General features: G+C 39.6%; 1 protein-coding gene across 2 annotated transcripts in view; it reads right to left on the bottom strand.

The window, feature by feature from the left end:
- The window catches only part of CACNA1C (calcium voltage-gated channel subunit alpha1 C), a 494,372-nt gene that overhangs the window by 170,551 nt on the left and 306,303 nt on the right, over window positions 1-17,518 (bottom strand). For both annotated transcript variants that reach the window (XM_075727966.1, XM_075727965.1), the window contains exons 6-7: window positions 2,219-2,380; window positions 143-339 (exon numbers count right to left, since the gene is read on the bottom strand). In XM_075727966.1, the coding sequence (XP_075584081.1) occupies window positions 143-339; window positions 2,219-2,380 (359 nt within the window). The remainder of the gene's footprint in view (window positions 1-142; window positions 340-2,218; window positions 2,381-17,518) is intronic.

Raw genomic sequence — 17,518 nt, 5'->3', positions numbered from 1 at the left:
TAATATCCTGAGTTAATTAAAGCTCCATGCTAGCAACCATGCCTTCACTGTATAGAACAAGCAAGAAAGCTAAAGCCCCAAAGTTTCAACATGGCCGGAGCACATGAAGAGGCCTTTCAGTTTATCATTTTCGGATACGTACCCAGTACAGTACATCTGTCCAGCCCTCCATCGTGATGCACTGAAACACCGTCAGCATGGCAAAAGCAAAATTGTCAAAATTCGTAATGCCGTGCTTAGGACCCTCCCAGCCTGCCTTGCACTCCGTGCCGTTCTGACACTGCCGCCCATGCGCAGACTGGGGGGCACAGGGAGACGGATCATCTTCTGCAGGTGTATCTTGAAGGAGAGGAGGGAGAAAGCGGAGATGAAGAGAACTAATTGCTATTTGACACACTGATAAGTGAGTGAAGGATATCTGATTTTAACAAATACATTTTGCAGTGAATTTGTCAGATTTCTCTAGGAATGCACAAGAAACTGTATTAATTTTAATGGGCAGAGGGATGTTTTGTTGTGCTTCACTTCCTTTTGGTAAAAATAATGGCCAAGCTGTCAAATCTTACAGTTGAAACTGAAATGTCTTTCAACATGAGAAGGAACATTAGATCAAGTCTATTACATTTCTTTAGGCTGCATGTTATGACCAGTGTTTTCCTACCGCAGTCACCTGGCATCTGGGTTAATCTTGGAAGGGAACTGCAGCACTGACTGGCACTCTGTTGAAGCAGGCTGAACCTCTGCAGCAGACAGGCTTCAGTGCTCTGGGAATAGGTTGATATGGTGCTGGGCCACTGCAAAATTACAGCAGAAGGTCTCTGGAGCTCTGCTCTTTTGGAGTTTAGAAGCTGCGTGGCATTTTATCAATAGCCCAGTGGCACTCAGAAGCTCTGTAAGACTCTACCTCTTGATTATCTGCTCCTTATTCTGTACAGGTGTTTCCAAAGATCTGAGAACCCATACAACAAGCCTGCCTAGATACTTTGGTATATGCAAAATGCTACAGAAAGCATTTTTATAAGCACAAAAATTCCTGCAATAGGATTTTTTTAATATATGGATTTCGGCACCTATTGCTACATTTATAATAGGTGCAGGTATGCATGTGTGTGGAAGCAGGTAGTTATGTTTGTTTCTTATCTTATATGTCAAAAAAGGTAATTTTCCAAAAGTTCTGATCACATTCTGATCATTAACGCATGCCAGAATTAGCAATATTAGAATTAAATGCTGTAATTCATAATAATTACAGACAGTATGGAGAAAGATATATATACTTTAAAGATGTAAACCAGACTGACAACTCATTAAAGTTCTAGCATCATTTCCAGAAAATGAAATCTGCCAATGTTATAAAAGTATAATGTATAGAATTTCTGCAACAATTTCCTGCTGTACAGTATTTTCTTGGTTACCAGCTGAACTGGGTCCTAGACATTGGCACCCATGACCACATGGGGAATCACTGCTGCTCAAGTCGGATAAAACAAATGAAAAAGAGCAGATGGTTAAGTAAGTGACAATACAATTGAATTATTTTGAAATGTGAATATTTCTTTCTGTAAATAATTTGAAAGTTCTTTCCTGATGGATTTGGTGCAAAAAGTTTCTTCCCATTAATACACTTTTGCTTTCTTATTAGCTGCACTTCTAACCACAGTCACAGCCCGTAATTAAAAAAAAAAACAAACCACTTCTGGGCCTCAGTTAGGTATTCCTCCACAATGATACCAGTTTAAAATGAAGGTCTATTTGTGTACAAGATTAATAATAAAATATAGGAGTTGTACATTTCTGTGATGCCATCTCATTTGCAGCTCAGTCTGCCAGTGGTGAAATCATCACTAGTTTAGTGTTGCTTGAGCCTCTGGGAGATTTGTTAAAGAACTCAGGTTGGCTTGTAGTACCAAAGGTCCACATTAAAAAGTGCACTACTGTGTTCAGCAGGAATTCAGTTTTGCTTGTAGCCTTTACAGACAGGCCAACAACTGAGTGCCCAAGATGAGCAAGCTAAACTCTCACCGTTACAGTCTCTCTACATCAAAGGTGATTCATCTCCAAGAAGCAGAACAAAGGAATCACCACTATGAAACCCCAAACAGGTACACAGCAGGGAGCAACAGCCACACGTCTCCTGTGCCAGCGCAAATGCTCCATTATAAAAGGGGAAAGACGCCCTCAGAAAATCATTGTATGTATGATATAGTGTTCCCCTTACCTATAAGTCCCCCTTGCACATGGTAGCAGGTCTTATGCATCTTCCCCATAAATAACTCCAGTCCAATGATGGCATAGATAATAATGACAAACAGCACCAGCAGGGCAATATGCAACAAAGGGACCATGGCCTTGATAATTGAATTTAAAACCACCTGGAGACCTGCAGAGAGAACAGAAGGAAGCACTTATCAGCAACAGAACAAAATTTAGAGAGGGTATAAATTGCACAATACTATGTCATTTTTATTTCATTCTCCCTCACCTGAACTCATTAACTTGATGATGTAAAGATGTACCTTTACAGATCACCTCCCTCCAGAAGATCCCCAACATTTCACAAATTTACTGTTGCAGCCTAGATCACAGACTAAAGTAAAACAGGTATTACCTCACCTGTCACTAAAATACCACCACCCTGGGGAGGGAAGGCATTAGCTATTTTGCCTGTTCTGGAAAACCAGACCTAAGCTGATCCCCAGACAGTACTGAGGAGAATTAAAGCAAGGAAAAACCAAAGAATGACCAGAAGTGAGAAAGGGCAAGAACAACAGTGAGACATGCAAGACAGCAAATGCCGGGGTACCACAGAGCTGCACCCCAGAGCATGGGGAGAGATGGCAAACTGAAGTCGTTTCCCTACTCTGATTCTGAGTTCTTCTAGAGGTCAAGCCAGTCTCAGGCAGAGCCTGAGCTGCTGAAGGACCACCAAATGCATACTGACTGAGAGCTCCCAGCTCTCTTAGGATCTCCCTGCACTTCAGATCCACCTCACCATCATGAGTGAGCCACACATTTCCAGAATGGCCTGGGGAAGGTGACTGGTGGTCAAGTTTGCTGAAGTGCTCAGCAGCTGGACCTTCAGATACAGTCAACTCAAGCTGCAGATTCATGGGCCTCTCTCTGTCCCCTTCTCTTCATTTGTAAAACCAGAATAACAAAGCCATCATAAGCCTTTAGTAAGCATTTGCATTTACAAGGGTTTTAAAGTTATTATCACTGGTGGCAGTGATGGCAACCACTGTCACTGGCAAGTTATTAATGTTGGAAGTATTGACAGACCTCTAGAACTCTATTGTCTACAAATAGCCAGATCAGAACAATTACAAGCTCATGATTTTGCAATGACTGTGAGCCAGAAGCCATTAATATCTCCTGTAAATGCTGTCATCCCCTCACAAGTTGATATTAGCCCTGATTTTTGAAAAATATGATTCATGAGTTGTAAATGTCTGTTATACATCTGCCAAGAGAGTTTGTGATACCTACTAACGTTTCAAATCTATCATCTAAGATTTTAGATTTTCATTTTTATTGCTTTTTTTTTTTACTAATTTAAATACTTTCTAATAAGAATGACACATCTCTTGACAAGCACTTTCACTCATAGGCAATCCACTTGTCAATTGACAGCTAGGGCTGAGACTTTGCATTTTCTCCTCAGCCATGATCGAACACACCAGAAGCAATCAAAGGTGGCATCAGCTGCCAGGCCAGCAAGATCATTCACTGCCTGCTAGTAATGCAAAGCTGGTTACTAGCATCCCTCTAGTCAGAACATTTTTTCAGGTGTCTGCATTCAGTTCATCTCTCTCTTAATGGTTCATGCTACTATCCAAAGGAAGTGATATTTGGCATGAAATGTTCTGGCTTTCACAAAACGTTCCTTACATGAAGTATGATAGTGGCAGGACCAAAACTTATTCTATACAAGAGTGGGATGTTCTGCTCAGTCAGTTACCTCTAGGTACTTTGGATAAGCAACGTCTCGGGCAAAAAAAAATTTCCGTGACTACCTAAGACATTCAACCTTTTCTCCTAGATGCTCACCTCATTTGCTGTACTAATTCTGAATATATAAAAAAATGAATTGCAGTCCATATCAACAGCACTCCAATACTTTACAACAGTCGAAAATGTAGCATTCACCAGAAAATTAAAAAAATGTCCCACCTTCTCCCAAACAATGTACAAACCCACAAGAAAGTTAAGACTACAAATGGCTATGAACCTGAAAAAAACTCACAGATTTTGCAGATTGAAATATTTGTACCTTCAAATAAATCTACACAAAACCAAATAAAGGCCTCCTTCATTTTTAGTGATTTTAGGAACCTTGTTAATCCAAAATGTAGCCAAGATTACAGGGTCAACAGTTCTAATGCCAGGTCTTATGTAATTTACCCTTAATTATTATTATTAATTGATATAATATTCATCATAGGATATACCCAGTGCTCTTGAGAGGGTAGTGAGAACAGACGCAATGATGAACAAAAAGCTCTCTCATTTTAAATGTAGCTTCATTATCACCCATGCCATGAAAGTGCTTCAGTGTACTACAGATGTGCAGAGAAGACAGTATCTGCACAAACCAATGCCTTTTGTGTTACCAAAGCAGTGCTTGTAAAATCAAAGGCTTGCACCATAAACATGAGATGACAAGATGTTTAGACAGTGAAGGGGAACATGTACCACCGGAAGATTTACAGCAGCTTCAGCTACCTTAATTAGAGAAAAGCTTCTTGATGATAATAAACCAACTTTGAAGAAGAAATGAGCTACTGAATACTGTTAGCATGAATTGATGTGTGCGCTGTGCAGTACTCCATTAGGCCAGTCTGTTTCTAAATCCAGATGATTCTACTAATTAGCAAGCTTACATACATTACCAGTAAAGTATTCAGAAAGTTTCTAAAAGTTTAAAAAAACATGCAGCAACTTCAGAAATGTCCTCTCAGAAGACGTAACGAATGCTACTTGTAGAAGGGCAAAGGATATATGCCCATCACCATGATCCCTGCCTTGCTGTCAAGCTTATTGCTGCAATATAGCTGCTGCCAGAAGGTTTCTTTATTATTCTCAGTTCAGGCAGCCACTTGCAACATGAATAGCTGTTGCAAGGAATTGCATGAGGAACCAGGCCTGGATAATCAGAAAAGTCAGTGTAGTAGCAAGGGGGGAGAAGAGGGAGAGCAGATAAAGAAGGATTAAAGGACTAGGGGAGAGCTGTGGGTAGGTAGAACAGAGACACTTTTTTAATAAAAAACCCACATGCTTCAAAACACATGAAATCTGTGTTCTGAAATCTGAGAGGTGCAGATCAGTGTCTGTGGATGATCAGATGCATTTCTGTTCAGGATAAATCAAGGCAAATCATCCCCCTACATGCAGACACAAAGCTTTTTCTAACCAATGGTGAGAACTTCTAAACACTTTTACATGCTCTTTCCCTGTGCAGAGGAAGACAAGACAGTTGAAGTTATAAAAAAATGACTTCTCTGTCCCAACTCATGCATGCTCTTAATCTTTGCATGCTGTGACACACAGATATCGCCCAACATGGATGTTCACAATACAGGGGCAATACAGTCCCACTTGCCTGGTGCTCTCTCTGATACACCATTGCACATCTTTGGCATGTTCTGCCTTGCAGAGGAAAGGCTTACACTCCTAGCAATGAGCTGTGCAGCTTATAAACATGATTAAATCAGAAAGCCTAGTGACCCGATCAGACTGAAAAGCTGGCCTCTGGATTTCAAGTAGATGATGCCAATAACTGCCTTCTCACACCAGAGTGAAAAGCTAGGCTTTTACACTGCTTTACAGAGGCTGACAATGCCATTGTTGGCCAACCATAAACGCAGAGTCCTGAACTTACATCCTGGCAAGTAAATATAAAAATAAATGGTTTTCCAATATTTGGCATTCTAAATGTACTTATTAATTTGTGGAATCTCTCTGCATGTGCTAGACACTCTATGGACATCTGTGAAGGCACAGCATCTGCCTTGTGGAGCTCATTCCAGGCTGGACAAAGATATAACTGCACAGAGGTTAGGGAAAGTGCCACAAAAGGGATTGTTTGCAGTTTTTCAGCCCACACTTTTCTTCTGTTAATAATTGACGATCTTAAACAGCTCTCAGTATTTATTTTAAAAGCACTTCAGTTTACCTTTAGAAAAAACCTATCTTGACTGAATTCTGTTGGTTGACATTGACTCCATAAATGTTTCAGTAAGCGAACACATTAATGCCATTCCCTGGGCTCACAGAATTTAGCATTTATTTACACTGATAAAACGTTTTAAATATTTATTACATGTGAACAACATTGCTTTTCATACCAGGTCAAGCCCGTTTCAGCCTCTAGAGGACTGCATCGAGCCAAAGGTTTAGGGCACAACTGGGGAGTAAAGGGAATGGGGAAGAGAGAAGGAAAAAAGCTTGTAACAAGCAACATTGATCTTTTTCAAAGCTATGGGAAATACACTGTTAGGGATGCTGCAGGTGTTTTAGAGCTATTATATGATACTGTATTTTTCTCACAGGAAGACAATCATGAGAGGGGCTGGTTGCTGTCTCATCAATTCAGGCAGTTACTGAAGAACATGCTTATCTCTAAGCACGTAAGTGTCTGTACCTAAAGCAATGGGATTACCTACATACCCCGTTGTGTACTTACAAGCTTTTTTGGATTTCAACCAATGCTTAGCAAGATGGCACAAAAAAAAATGTGCACTGGACCCAGCTGCTAAAATGCACTTGGCGTTGTTGCGCTGTGGAATGTATCCAAGGAAACTAATGGTAGGTTGGTCTCAGAAAAAAACATTTGGGCCTTTCCAAGCAGAGCTCTATCTCACATTTTCACGTGTCTTCAATTTTGGATCAAACTTGGTTTGCTGGACAGGGTGGTTTCCTGTTCTAATCATATTAGTAGTCCAGATCTCTTCAGAGAAAGCATATACCGACTCTACTCCTCCACTGGTTTTGCAGGGCTATATTTTGTCTACACCATGGCGTTGCCTGAACCAGGAGTATGAGCAGGCACAGGCTCATACAAATGACCTTCTGGGAACAAGCAGGAATAAAAGGGAAAGGAGAGGACTTTCAACTCCACCCATGCCTCCCCCGCCTCCTGATACACACACACACACACACACTTTTGTACTTAAGCCAGTGCCAAGGGTGTGGGAGGTAATTATTTTTCTGCTAATACAGTTCAGAAGAAAACTACTACTTTCTGCAAGCAAGGAGGAAGCCAGGGAGGATTTGTGACTCAGCACAGTGCCTGAGTCAGATCACTTCTGGGAACCACTCTTAAGTGGTAGAGTTTATGCACCATCCCCAGCCATGAGCTAGGCCTACCTGCAAATCACAGTTATTTCTGGTGATACACTAAGAGACTGCCACTACAGTTACCTCTATTTCCAAAGCACAAGCACTATAACCAGTAATATTCCCCAAAGTGGATGTTTATAATTTAATAAACATAGGCATTGGCTAAGAAAATTGAAAAACATTAAATATTCATAAATATGAAAGGTTTTATACCAATTTTAAAGGAAGCCTGGAAAAAGACAGACATTTTTAATCACAAAACGGTCCACATTCATGGTAAGATATCTTAGATAAGTACATATGTAATGATTTGTGAGGAAAAACATTGAGGACTTTCTCCACCAGTGTTGCAAAGGGAATTCATATGGCACAGTTCAGTTAAGGATAGCTGTACAGTAACAATTCGGGGAGGTAGTCCTTTACTGTCTTGCTGGAGTCTCAAAATATTAGTGGCAGATTGCTAGATATAGCAAATTCTGTGGGTGTAGTGCAGCATTCTCAGGGCTGCAGATGCCATTTCTATTTCAAGAATAATAAAGAAGGTCTTGGAATAGGAAGGAAAGACACAACACAGGACAGAAAACTAGCTGAAGAAAGAAAAACTATGAAAGACACTTTTCAAGCTGAACAGTGACTATTTTGGAGTAGGTAATGACATTTAAACATATACTAACATACAATTCAAAACCATGTGCTGCAATGAATAGAAAAAGAAAGTTTTGGCATCTGCTCCCAATGTTCTCATTCCTCTATTTTCAAACCACGCTTTCATTGACTTTTCAAACTGAAATACACACACACGCACAAAAGGTGATTCATACAAATGGTCACGTGTATGCGAACACAATTGTCTTGTATTTGTCAAGTCTTGCAATACCACCCTTGCCTCTCATCCTTTGAGGTGAGAAAGGAACAGCAGAACAAACCCAAAAGCCACAGCAAACCCCAGCTCTTCCTTCTGGATCCTTTTCTCTTGGGAAGCAATTAATCTTCAGTATCCTCTGCTTGTCAGAGTGACCTAACTTAGACAGCCAAACAATACAGCTTGCCCTCAGCATGGTGGCCACACAGCCCCAGCTTTTGGCTGCCTGGGAAGGGTGGCTGGATAAAGGTATACACTTAGGCTCTTTGCCTCTCTGCTGGAAGAAACCTCTACTACCACTCACAGAAGCATCCCTCTCCCCTCCTGGGGGGCTTTAACCTTTTCTAACAGCTTTTTGTTCAAAGTACGTAAGTGTTCACTTTCTTATAAAGTTGCTTGCCGATCACAAGATCTTGCTCATCTTTCCAGTCTCAACACATTCTGTAGCTCCTACAAGCTCGACTTTATTCTCCAGCCTTTTGATCTTAGCTCAGTTCAGCTGAGGATGAGGTCTAGGAAAGATCTACAGACTGTCAATACAAAAAAAAAAAACCAACCTGGTGTAGTGTCCCTCCTATGCAGCTACCTGTGAATAGAGAAGGAGCATGGAGAGAAAAGTGGCAATGAACTGCCTACTGAAAACTGCGTATTACAGAAAAAAGACCGTTTTGATCAAAAACACAAATGAAGTTAACTTTGAGGCTGTTTTGAACAAGGACCACAGTGTGCTGTAAAGTAGCCTTATGCTGAGAGGGGGAAGGATGAGGTCAAGTATTCACTGCCAGACAGGGATTCCTAAAGAAGGGCTGAAAGTAAGGCAGGTAAAGGGCATGCAGGAGCCCTGGAAGTTCCTAGGCCGGCAAGGATCAGCTGTCACCCTTTCCAAGGAAGTAGCTTTGATTTTCTGCCAACAGGATGGTCATGGACTCTTCTGAGAAAATGGTTCTTGTAAATGTTTTATCTATACTTAATCACTGTGAAGGATCACAAATAGGAAGAACCCTTCTCCCTACAGAGCTATGCAAAACCAAAGACAGTCTGGCCAGAAGACTGCACCAGTTCTCAGTGAAATGATCCATCACACTTCCACTTCTTAATTTCTTGTTCAAGCACAGCTGTGAAAGAGAATAGTCTTTCAAGCTCCAGTACAGGAGCAAATTTCGGTCTAGTCCTGTGCTACTGGATTCAGTCAGAAAACCTGTATAGGAATGTGTCAAAATGCTGTACTGCTGTTAGTCTGGTCAAGTGAGCTTAACCTGCCCTCCCCCCACACTCCCAACCCAATAGTTAAATAACCTCTGAACTGAGATAATGATGAAAGAGCTTTGTTTCAGAATCCCAAATGCTGTTTGTACACAGCTCTGAGGAATGACTACACACATTACTGTGTCCTAAGGATGTAGTTTTTGAAACAGGCAACTATGGACACCTGTAACTACTAAAGCATCATGGTAGCAGAAATGGGCTCAAAGCACTTGGGTCTCAATTGTGAGCGTACCAGCATATAAGTAGAGGAATAATGACTGTTGCGTTACAAATGCCTTTGTAAAGTTGCCAAAATCTCAGGGTCATGAACAGCATTATTTTGAACTGTTTATTTTCATAGCCCCCCAGGTAAGTGGACCTTAGCTCCTTTTGTTCATCACTAAATAATCCTTTGTGTCTTACAAATAATAAAGAGTCTTTTAGTTGTCTGAGCTCCTTCTCCTGGTGCTCTAACTTATCACTTGTGAATGGATTTAGAAAAGGTACAAGCTAGCAAGGTAACAAATGTTAACAGGGATCCTGCAAATCTAAGAGTGCATCCAGGGATGATAAAATTAGAGTACTTGGGGAAAAATATACTGATGACAAAAATTGATCTTCTTGTGGGTTAAACGCTCCAAGCGTATCATAAAAGGCATACCATGAGCTACACTAAGTTTTACCTTCTCATGATAGAAAAAGTGCAACAAAATACTGGATAAACCCTAGAACTTTTTTTTAGATGGCTATCTATGTCGAAGTGCAGCATCGTATATGACAAACACAGGCTATATAGCCCTGGAGAAGAAAACCCACTCCACATCTTAACTTTGGATAGGGCTTAATGGGCATAGTTGGGACTAAGCTCTGGAGAGACATAGCATGACATTTTCAAAATCACTGTCATACAGGGTTTTCAGGAGTATTTTGAGAACCTAAAAATAGAAAGTTACCTGATCAGGTAATGAAAGAATTTATGCGAACCACACAATGTGTGATCACTGCTGTGTTACTGTCTTGATGCACATGTGGAATTTGTTTTCTCTTTTTAAACTGCTAAAAATGCTGTTAATGAAAATGCATGGTACAATGCCAAAATCCTTGAAAAGACATGACCAGACAAATCTGAACAACTTTGCCTCTTAGTTTTAAGAAGAGAGTTTGGATTTAGGGACTCCTCTATTCAGTTGTTAATCAGCCCCATCTCAGAATCCCTAAAATTACAGCTTTTTTTCTTTTCCACACTGGTAAGACCGTTGCTTTTGATTTTTATAAATCTGATTAGACTTAAAACTCTGCTTGCAGGCATCAGATAATACAATAGCTTTAGGGGAAAAAATGCCTTCTGATATAATAAGCAAAACCTCCTTTAGCTCACTAGGTAGCTCCAGTGTGTTTGGACAGGAAAATTAATGGCTGCAGTTTTTGCAAAGATGTATTTGTCAGATGAAAGAATGGTTCTTTATTGATATTTACTTTCTTTGTAACTTTCTTTACGACTTGCACAATTCAAAAGATCTTTGTACACAGTGTAGTATTGCTGGAATGTATTTGAACTAAACATTTATTTATTTTGAATTTCCTTTTACGTATAATAAGCTGTCAGGAGGGAATCACAAGGCTCTCCTGCTGCAAACTGAACAGCTAAATTAAATTCTTTACACATACAGAAATCTACAAATATAAATCTGAGTGGAATTTGGCCTCCTCCAAAGTAAAGATCTTAAGTGAAATAAAGACCTCAACACTGGAATGTGAAAAGCAAAAGATGGGCTAAATCTTGAGTTTAAATTTTCACCTTTATTTTAAGGGCAAGGGTGAGACTCAACCCTAAATTCGTACACTGGGCACTGTTTATACTAAACAATTGAACTGTTAGATTTAAAACAGGCCTTTGTAAAGCTTGTATGTATGGATACATGGACATATTGGTTTGATTTCTGACCAAGACATCAAACCAGGTGAAAAAGAATTTTATCTTTTGGTAATTTCCAACACATATTAAAAACAAATGTACAGCATCAACCTATGAGAAAACATCAATTGCAGAAATGTGTTGAACAACAAGGAATGGCAGTTATTGCGGGGGGGGTGTAGAGGGGTGGGGTGGGAAATCACTAAACCCAACACCCAGTGCAAAACAAGACAGAAATGTCAGCCAGGCTGCTAGTTTAATGAGTTAACAGTAATATAAAGGAAAACAAACCAACAGATTATACTTCTAAAATATATAGCATTTGTTATGTCCCACTTCTCATGCCAGGTGTGTACTACTACCTTCAAAAAGGGGAGCCCTCTGCAAGAAGATAAGACACTTAAAGAAAATTTAGAGAGGATGTTTAGTAATCTGATAATGACATTGAATTTCTAGAGATCTTTCCACTCCTCAAAAAACCAAAATTTAGTAAGCCTTATGAAAAAAATGACAAAAATAGAATTTTTATAATTTCTTCTATTTCTTTTATTCCATGAGCTACTTTCTGTCTAAAATACTTCTGCTGTAAAAACGTTGAGCAGCTTTAGCATTACTGAAGTTGAAAAAAAAGATTCTTTGCAGAGGGCTAGCAGATGTTTTCTGAATTGTGATTGATGTGGCAGGGCAAACCAGGAGAAGATAATCCAAAACTGAAAAAAATAAGAGGCATAGCTATTCAGACAACTCAGAAAAAATAACTGCAACAAAGGGCAAAACACATATGGGATAGGTTACTGTTACATGTGTTAAACAGGAATTGGATTTGCTTCTGGGAAAAAGGGAGATTAAGAAAGATGTCTGATCTCCTTCTCTTTTCCCTGGTGGAAAGAAAACATTGATAAAATGTTAAGAGACTGGGCAGGTTAGGTGGGCTGTAGTTTGCCTTTGGTCAATACTTCCGCATGATCAGAACAACAAATTATTTGTTCCATGAGTGAACGTCTTAAGCAGAGAAAAGTTTATTAGTTGTTCATAGCAGCCAATATTCCTGTGTTCTCAACTAGCACAGCCAACATCAAGCAGATGTAACTCAGAAGGCAGTAGATGATTTTGGAGAAGCTAGATTAAAGAGAAGAGGGAAGGTCTCCAATAGATTTATGCTGACACTGAAATTTTTAAATATATTTCCTCAGATTTGCCTCCTCTCAGTTCAGTGTGCTTGTTTTTTTCCTCCTATAGCACTTGTACAAGATGCAATATTATTACAAATTCAGATCATGACTGAAAAAAAAGAATTTATTTGGAGACTAAACAGAAGACTTAAAATGTATTCACTGGTTGAGAGAACTATCTGACTAGTCCACTGCTCTGTTCTTTGCTGATATTTTGATAATGCTTTGTGAAAATCACAACAATGACCACAAGCATGTAACAATGCTTTTGGAAGGCTGGGACAAACAGAATTAATTCAAATAATGCCAGAGTCACAGAGTATCCACCTTGCATCCTGAGCAAAACTATTCTATGAACTCTCTTATGTCCCACTTCTGAGACAAATGCTACCCAGTGTGTGTTAGTCACCTCTTCGAGAGAAGATGAGAAAGCTTCAGGCATGTTAAAAAGTCCCAACAGTTCAATAACAGATTAATAGACATACATTCACTTTAGAGAAAATCAAGAAAGGACTTCAAATCATTCCTTACAAGATCTTAAATTAATAAGCAATGCAAAATTTAGCCAACTGGAATCAAAGTATGAAATTACATTTGATGTAAGCTTGGGACAACATCAGATGCAGTAGAGATATCATCTGGGAGAGAATGTAAAAAGAAAACAGAGTAGATCACACCCTTACTATTTTGATCTGGAACAGCAATATCTTCCCTCACCCATCATGGAGACAGCAACAGACAGCAATTACAAGTGAGCAACTGAGAACCCAACACACTCCTGCTGATACCAGTTACCTACAATCTGTATGTATACTTCTGCTCCTTTATGGTCCAGACAAAAGCATATCTAAACAACAATGCAAACTGTTCTTAGGACACAGCAGATGGCATTCTTAGATTTTCAGATGCTTTAGGACAAGCATCTTGATGGCATTGGCTCTCTCTCAGAGCCATGCCCTATGCCCATTCTGAATAAGAACTCTGGGCATTACTTGAAGAATGAAAAGGTGCTAGAAAGAAGTCTGATCCATCCAGAGCACTTCTGAAAAAACTCTTACTAAGGCAAGCTAGGATTTTTTTACTATTTCCACGTCTGCTCTTTGATGTCAGTGTGGGCTTTATTTTCTTCATTTGGAAGGGACTGCCTACACCCTGATGTGGTCCCACATTACGGTATTGGGATTTTTTGTTTTGTTCTGTTGTGAAGACATGTTGAATAATCCTGCCAGCATGCACAGTAATTGGTAGGATAAAGGCTGACACAGTTATTGGGTACATTCGTAGTTAGTGCTATTTTTGAAAGAGATACATAGCCAAGATCAAATAATAAATATTTCCCTGTTTTCATTGGCGTTCCTTAAATATGAGAGAAATCTTTATTACCACAAGAAGTCTGTGCCTCTGAGTAATCTTCTTTACTAAGACAAACCCCTTTTTGCTACACTGAGTTAACCTCTTCTGCCATAAATCACATCATTCTGCAGGTTGTACCACTCAAGGAAACATGTTTTAGGTCCTGATTGTGGAAGCCCTACTCACAGGAATGACCTTCACCTATGCTACATGGATGCTATGCTGGCATCAAATTACTCCCTTGAGTAATGGTGACCTAAGTAAATAAAGGACTTGCAAGCATGTGTAGAGTTTTAAGTTAACTATGAAGAAATAAGCTTAATGAGGACATTTGGTTCAGACTGTTCTCTCCTTTTTTTCTCCACTCCCTTCCCATTTGTAATGAAAGCAAAACAAATTGGCCACTTGAGGTTAAAAACAGCTAGGCAATGACATGGGAAAGGTGGTGCAACTTGTCCTCACACAGCGCTGTATGTGCTGGAGAGATGGTACAGATGGTTGAGAAGTCTTGTTCAAGAATGAAGGAGAATGTAAGAAATCTGCTTGAGAGCACATTTCCTACAGCTTTTAGAGCCCAAGAGAAGAGAAAGGAACTGGACTTTGCAAAAGCTGATATTATTAAATGAAACAACAACAAAGTTTAAGGCAGAATTAAGATTTGGAAGCCAGATTTTGCCCAAATGTATTTCCAGCGATTCCCTCTGTTGTCAATGACCTTTATCGCATAGGTTTGGTGGCAGTCTCCTCCAACTTACTCTACTCTTTTGTACCTCCACACAAACCTCTCATGCTTTGGAAGCTTTGATCAGGCCACTTCTCCTATCTCCTCACATTGAAGGCAAGACAGAATTCTCCACTGGTATGCTGTTTATACCATAATCTCACATGCATCAGGAAGATAGATTTAAGCTAGCTCCACCAGTGACAGTGTATAAACGCAAACCATGTGCAAAACAGATGACTGTCAACTATACTTTGTCAGAAGCTTATACATTTTGAAAAAAAAAATCTTCCTGACTGCCAGTTAGTATTTGCTTAAAACGTAAGACTTAATATGTGCTATTCAACATATAGAAACAAGCAATGGCTCACATTTCTTTGCCATATTTTAAAAAGGCATGGTTCTCAAAAAAGATGCCATTTTGGATTTCTTGACTTCTCTGTTTATTACCTCAATTACATTATTTCCTCCACTATATCAAGGGGTATTAATTTTCTTGGGCAGTGCAGAAAACAATGAGAAATTACAGTTGAAAATTTCAATTTTGCACTAGAAAAGAATAAATCCTAAATGCAAGCCAGATAACTGCATTGGGTGTGTTTATTTCAATGGCTGAAAAATGGAATCATTGCAATAGATTGAGCTGCATTGTCTCAGTGGCTGGGAAGGGCATTGCAAGCCCAAGCAGGAGGGCAATTACAGGCCAGACAGTCAGGTGCCGGGGATGGAATAAGGCAAATGTCACCACTGCACGCTAAGATATAGAAAGAACTAACAACATGTAGAGTTGCTCTAGGTCCCATCCTCACCCTCCAATAAGGCAGTTTGGCACACCCAAGTTGACATGATGCTACAAATGAAATAAGAATAGTGAATTTCCCCTGGGAGAGGGCATGTGAGGGTAGTTAATCACCATTTCATTCTCCCTGCTTTATACAGTACAAGCAGAACGTAAGGTTTCAGAAGCAGTGTGCCTGCAGCAGGAACTGGGCTCTCTGCATGGTGCTTGATACTTATTTACTGGCCTAGCCTTCTCCACACACCAGGTAGAGGGGCTTTGAGGATGCTTCAATTACACCTGAGTTCAATTTGGCCTCCAGACAAATTCAGCTTTACAAGGATTACACAAGAGAGAAAATGTAATGTCTCTTCCCCCCAGTTAGGTACACTACCTCCAAATCAGGTGTAGCTGAAGACTAAGTCTTCAGTATAGTACCAGTTTCTAGCTCACAGCACTAAATGCCTTCTGATAGGCAACAAGCATCAAACCCCCACTTTTTATAAACCTTTCAAGAGTAAATTCAGAATCTAGAATCAAACATGAGATAGAGGATTTGTTTAGTCTTACGTTGGGATGATTACCATGGTGAGTTTGACATGTCCCTACTGTCTTAAACTCTGTAAGTTACTCTATATTTTGCTATAAAAGTCCCCTCATAATTTTCTTTCAGTAGGGGGTATCTCTGAATTACCGTGATCATACAGACAGAATTCCCCTATGATTTGAAATTATTGAATTGGATCATATTCCTTTAAAAAGGGGAGAAAAAAAATATTGCCAGTCTTAGAGTTAAGAACAATCTTCATTGGAAAATGTCGACTATAGCCTAATCATCTTGTAAGAATCTGTAAGCATTTTTATCTTACTTCTCCCAAAAACCTGACTGTAATTTAGTATGCACTTAGGCAGTGTCCTACACAGACAAAACCTAGACAGAAAAGAATCCAGTCCAATCATCCCTGGGATTTCCTTGCTTCACCTACCTGTAACAATATGGCGAATTAACAACAAACCCAGCTGGATGACTTTGCCAATCCAGCATGTCTCAAATGGGCAAAACTTTCCTCCTGCATTACTCCTCTCATAGAGCCCTCAGGGGCTTTTTTACTTCTCATCTTCATTGCTGTATGTGGGGAATGTACACACCTGAATGGCTCAGATCTAACAGGACACTGCAAGTAAAGACAGGATAATTTCCTAGTTCAAAGAAACAATCCGATTAACGCCAGAGAGTTTGGGATAAGGATGGAAGACAACTCTGGTAATGAGAAAACACTGCAATTAATATGGGGAATAGCACATTACTGGGACTGAGAAAGCATTGTATATTTTAATAAAGAAGACCATTTCAGGACAAATGAGGACTAATTGTAATGAGACAGACCAAAATCTAAAAATGTCTATGTTTTTCATTTACCTTGTCTGAAGGTGCCTAATTTTCACATGAACTCAGAGCAATCATGGACTTCAACAGCAGCGTAATTCTGAAAAATTAGCTGCTCTAGTTAGTTATTTAAATACATTTAAAGGTAGTCATCTCTAGGCATTCATGCATGAAAATTCTGGTCTCATTTCATTTTAACTAAAATATATACTCAGCCAGATACATGCTGTTTTTTCACTGACAGAAAGACATTGCACTGTCACGAGGAGGGTCTGGCTTAGGTTCCTTTGCTCATACCCTCTGTTTCACAGTTATGCGATTGTTGCGTCTCTAGTAAATCAAGTAAGTACTGGTGCTATAGACCTACCTACACTGCCTTTGAGTAACTCTGTCCTGCTAGAAGACTCCAGTGAAGCTTGAACACATCAAAGGCTTAGCTTTTTGTGGTTGTTAAAAAAAAAAAAAAAGAAAAGAAAACACATACCAAGTTTTTATTCCAGTGGAACAGTCAAGTTTCCTCTCTAGCTTTGGTGAGCATATCATGGTCTTCTGCCCACATAAATCTGGGTGGTCAGCAGAGGATCTCATTGAAAATACAAGTACGGAACACAATATCTACTCGAATTATATGGCTTTCAAGTTACCTAGAAGAGCTTATAAATTAAGTTTGGCAGATATCAGATAGGCAATAAGTAGTGGCAACAATGCAGGTACATGAGGTACAATATAAAGAGTATGAACAGAATG

This window comes from Pelecanus crispus, chromosome 1 (genome assembly GCF_030463565.1).
Source record: "Pelecanus crispus isolate bPelCri1 chromosome 1, bPelCri1.pri, whole genome shotgun sequence".
NCBI lineage: Eukaryota > Metazoa > Chordata > Aves > Pelecaniformes > Pelecanidae > Pelecanus > Pelecanus crispus.
Note: the sequence above shows the minus strand (reverse complement) of the source record. Positions and strands in the feature narration are given on the sequence as shown.